The 3859-nt window shown below is 50.8% G+C and overlaps 1 protein-coding gene and 2 non-coding genes across 6 annotated transcripts; 1 reads left to right on the top strand and 2 right to left on the bottom strand.

Annotated features, from left to right (window-relative positions):
- Positions 1 to 297: 297 nt before the first annotated feature.
- Positions 298 to 370, top strand: TRNAR-CCU (transfer RNA arginine (anticodon CCU)). Its single transcript has one exon. It is a non-coding gene; the product is annotated as a tRNA-Arg (tRNA).
- A 393-nt stretch (positions 371 to 763) lies between these two features.
- On the bottom strand, positions 764 to 836 carry TRNAR-UCU (transfer RNA arginine (anticodon UCU)). Its single transcript has one exon. It is a non-coding gene; the product is annotated as a tRNA-Arg (tRNA).
- A 509-nt stretch (positions 837 to 1345) lies between these two features.
- On the bottom strand, positions 1346 to 3678 carry MRPL58 (mitochondrial ribosomal protein L58). 4 transcript variants are annotated; one of them, XM_048964799.1, is made up of 6 exons: positions 3462 to 3678; positions 3243 to 3279; positions 2857 to 2916; positions 2185 to 2321; positions 1894 to 2063; positions 1346 to 1557 (listed from the first exon to the last, which is right to left on the bottom strand). In XM_048964799.1, the coding sequence occupies exons 1-6, from the start codon at positions 3600 to 3602 to the stop codon at positions 1473 to 1475; spliced, it is 630 nt and encodes a 209-aa protein (XP_048820756.1). In that variant the 5' UTR covers positions 3603 to 3678; the 3' UTR covers positions 1346 to 1472. The 4 variants fall into 4 exon arrangements, with proteins under 4 accessions (XP_048820756.1, XP_048820755.1, XP_048820758.1 ...); XM_048964798.1 differs by having other exon boundaries at positions 2161 to 2321; positions 3462 to 3674; XM_048964801.1 differs by having other exon boundaries at positions 2185 to 2243; positions 3462 to 3672.
- Positions 3679 to 3859: the final 181 nt, after the last annotated feature.

Genomic DNA, 3859 nt, shown 5'->3' with positions numbered 1-3859 from the left:
CGCACCGCTTCTGTGCCTTTCTCTTCCCTTTCCTTTTGGCCTATTTTATTTTTTTTTAACCTGAGGGCTCAGTGCGGGGGGCTCTGGTATTTGCTGGCCCCGTTCTCGCTGCGGTCTCGTCGATTCTCACGCCTCCGCCTGTGCGATTCGCAGCAGCTCCCGTGCTGTTACCAGGAGCAGAGCCGCGCTGCTCGGGAGGAGGCGCGGAGCCCTTGAACGGCGTGCTGATGTCGTGGGCGCAGCGTCCGCCCGGCCAGCAGAGAGTTAACCAGAAGCACCGGAGGATGCTCTTGCGCAGCCCCAGTGGCCTAATGGATAAGGCACTGGCCTCCTAAGCCAGGGATTGTGGGTTCGAGTCCCATCTGGGGTGGATCTTTTCCCCTCCCGTGTACTGCCGGTGCGCAGCAGCAGTTCGGTGTCTTCTTTTCCATCGCGGTCGCTCCGGGGTTCCCCCCGTGCACCACCGCGGTCTGAGATTGTTTAAAGTTTGCGGTCCGCCTCCTCCAAAATCCTGTCGTGTGCAACGACGTTCTGTGTCGCTGAGGCAGCAGAAATGATCGTAAATGATCGCGTTACCTGCCTGGGTTCCTGCAAGGGCTGGAGGAAAGAATTTGTGTTTGTTTGCTCCTGCTTCTTGGCAGGTTGTGCATAGAGATGGGATGGAGGCAGCCGCATTGAACACATGAACTGCGTTCAGAGCTGCGAACCTCAGGGCCAGGGCAGAGATTTCCCTCCTTGCCTAAAAGAGTACAGCGCCCCTGCTCACCCCAGGTGGGACTCGAACCCACAATCCCTGACTTAGAAGGCCAGTGCCTTATCCATTAGGCCACTGGGGCCCTACAAGGTGATAAAAAATGCATCATTTCAGTGCCTTTTATGAGTCCCCGCCCCACACGGCAGAACAGCCGGACCTCATGTGCTGCCACAGCACCGCGGGCACCAGGGGCACCGTGCTGCTCGTGCTGCTCAGTTCGGTACCAGTCACGGCTCTTAAAGCTGCTTAGTCTGAGGCTTCATGAAGCTGCGCTTCAAGGACCAGAACACCCCTGCACTTAAGAGGATGGTTTTTGTCTTTAAGTGCTGAAAAGAGTGCAATTGCCTCCTGCTAACCTCCTGCTGTGGCTTTAGGCTAATTCAACACGTTTTTCTTAGTTGGTAGGAAAAAAAAAAAAAGTCAGCTAACTAAAATCTGAGTAAATTGCTTGAAATGGTGAATCGTTATTTGTATTTGAAGACACAAAGCTTTTACTCTTTCTTTCCCACCCGATCTATCGCTGCTTGTACGTTCAGCAGCAGAGGGAGCTCTTAGAAAGATACAGAGGACTGGACGAAGCACAAGAGGTCAGCAGGTTATAAATATGTTTTTTATTTGCATTTTTAGACAGACTTTATCAGATCAGTTTAGTATCATCTACTGTTGCCAACAACATTTCCTTATCAAGGCAGTACACGAAAGACTTCCACCTCTGCTCTCAGTCAAAATCTGCCTTCCTGCTCTGTTTTATATTTGAGTGTATCCTTTTCTGTCTTAATCGTTCACGGTTCATTTTTTCTACCCTAAAACACAATGAAAAGATTCTTTAGTGCACACAAAAAAAAGCAACAAACCCTCTAATAAATGCTCAGCTAAGAGTTGACAAATGTCCACAGGCACTGGACATCCCCCGTTCTTGGTTTTGTTTAGTTTTTTAAAGAAAAACTCTGAATATCTGCCATTAAATCACATTTAAATGTTTCCTGAGAAGATAATTTTTTGTCCCTGATGGGCTATTTTAATCAGAAGATCCTACTGTTGTCTTTATCGAGTTGCTTCTAGAAATGACAGTAAATCGTATCTCTTTTATTTTCCCTCCCCATGAAGAGTACAAATAAAGGCAATCTCAACAATGTTACCTGGCTATGAGTTGCTGTGCAGTCTCCTTAGACACCACCTTGGGCTTCTCAGTAGCTTCTGTGACCATGACTCTGATTTTTTCTAAACAAATCGCCAGGTTCCTCATCTGGTAACGACTCTCTTCGGAGTTCACAATCAGCTCACCAGCTCGGTTTATCTTATTTCTGTGCTGAGGAGGGAAAAGCATGTTGTGATCACTGAAACTTTGTTCGACTTGTCAAATTTTTGCTGGAACTGTGAAGTGTTGTAGGGGAGAGGGTAGTTACCACTGATGCCATTTTTTCTCTTACAGCTTCTGGGATCCAGTCTGCTGATGCCAGGTGGAACCTGACTTCTGCCTTGGTATTCACTGGGAGGAAAAACAGGACCTTTTCAATGCAATAGATGGCGTTCCTGGGTTTTATGAGGCAGTTCAGTCTGTTCACTGCTGACTTTGAACATATTCTGATATCAGTGTAAATTTCCTGAAGGATCACAATTTATTTCTTGCTACTTTTTTTTTTTTGCATACTATTCTAAAAGACAATTTTATGGTATTTGCACTTCTACACGTTATAAAATTTACTGCAATTATTAGCCAATACCTAGCCGGCAGAAGAGGAAATATTTTTTGTTTCCTTATTTGAGTTAAGCAAACAGTTTACTGCATAGAAAGCTGAAGAATCCAGTTGGCTTACTGCATGCTCAGTGAAAACAGATTACAGAAGTGATGTTTCCTGTGATACAGTAAGAATGCTTCTGGGAGAATGACTGCTAGCACTTGTCTCAGGCATTGTAAAGACTAAGGAGTTGTTAAAATGTAAAATGTTAAAATGTAAGTAATAATGAAAAACTCACATTAGACAGTACAAAGGTGCTCTTTTAATTTCAGGCTCATATTTTACCGTAGAGCACAGAGAAACAGCTTTCAGGCTTGGATGCTGACTGGGACTTTTCCTTAAGTCCGAGAACCCCTTTCATACCTTTGTTAACATTCTGCCCACCAGGGCCGCTGCTCCGGCTGTAGGATACAGTCAGTCGGTCTGGAAGAGAAGAACAGCACCGTGCTGCCCTTAGCTTTGTGGTGGGGAACAGGGGGTAAGTGACGTCCCAAAATGCTGCACGTGAGACTGAGAGAAGCCTGCTGTCGGTGCTTTCAGCTCAAACTGAGCGCTGACTTTTCTAGAGTCAATCAATTTAAATTACATTTTCTAAATATTTGCTATTCATCAAGAGGACAGCAAAAGTGGGCGATCTGCTCTTAGAGCACACGGAGCCCACAGCGCGGTGCCGGCTCTGTGCCGTCGTGCCACGCGCCTTCACAGGCCACAAACGCTTGGGGTCAGTTCTGCTGAGCCGTGACACTCACCCATGGGGATGTTGAGGGCCGCTGGCCTGGCCTTCTCCTGGAAAACACGAGGGAAGGGGAGGGGAAGTAGCGTTAGGCGGTGAGCGAGGCGGCGGGGCAGCCTCACGGGCGCCTTGGGCCTGGCCCTGCCTGCCGCAGGGTGACCGCGCCGAGGCCGCGCTGCGCCCCAGGGCCCAGCTCAGCCCAATCCCACCCGCTCGCGACCCCGGTCCCACTCGCCGGGTCGCTGGCGGTGCCGCCGTCCCGCGGCGGGTACAACTTGTCCAAGCTGTAGGCGCTGCGGAACTCGGTGCCGGCGGCGGCGCGCTGCGAGAAGCGGGCGGTGAGGAACCGCAGTGCCCAGGGCCCGCGCACCGCCATCTTGGCGCTTCCACAGTGCGGCGCGGCGCGGCGTCCCCTGGAAACGGCGCCCCTCGGAACGGCGTCCCCTGGAAACGGCGGCCGCGCGCTGCGTTCCGGGGCCTTGTGGGGCCGCGCGGTGCCCAGGCGCGCTGTGCGGCCGGGCCGCCTGCCGAGGGGCGTGGAAGGCGCCAGGAGGAGGTTGAGGCGCCTTTAGCTCGGTGCGGCAGCTCCTCGGAGCACGTTGAAGGAGCGAAAAATTAATGTACGCGATCAGT

This window comes from Lagopus muta, chromosome 18, assembly GCF_023343835.1.
Source record: "Lagopus muta isolate bLagMut1 chromosome 18, bLagMut1 primary, whole genome shotgun sequence".
Lineage (NCBI taxonomy): Eukaryota > Metazoa > Chordata > Aves > Galliformes > Phasianidae > Lagopus > Lagopus muta.
The sequence above is the reverse complement of the archived record's forward strand: the minus strand, read 5'-3'. Positions and strand labels throughout refer to the sequence as shown.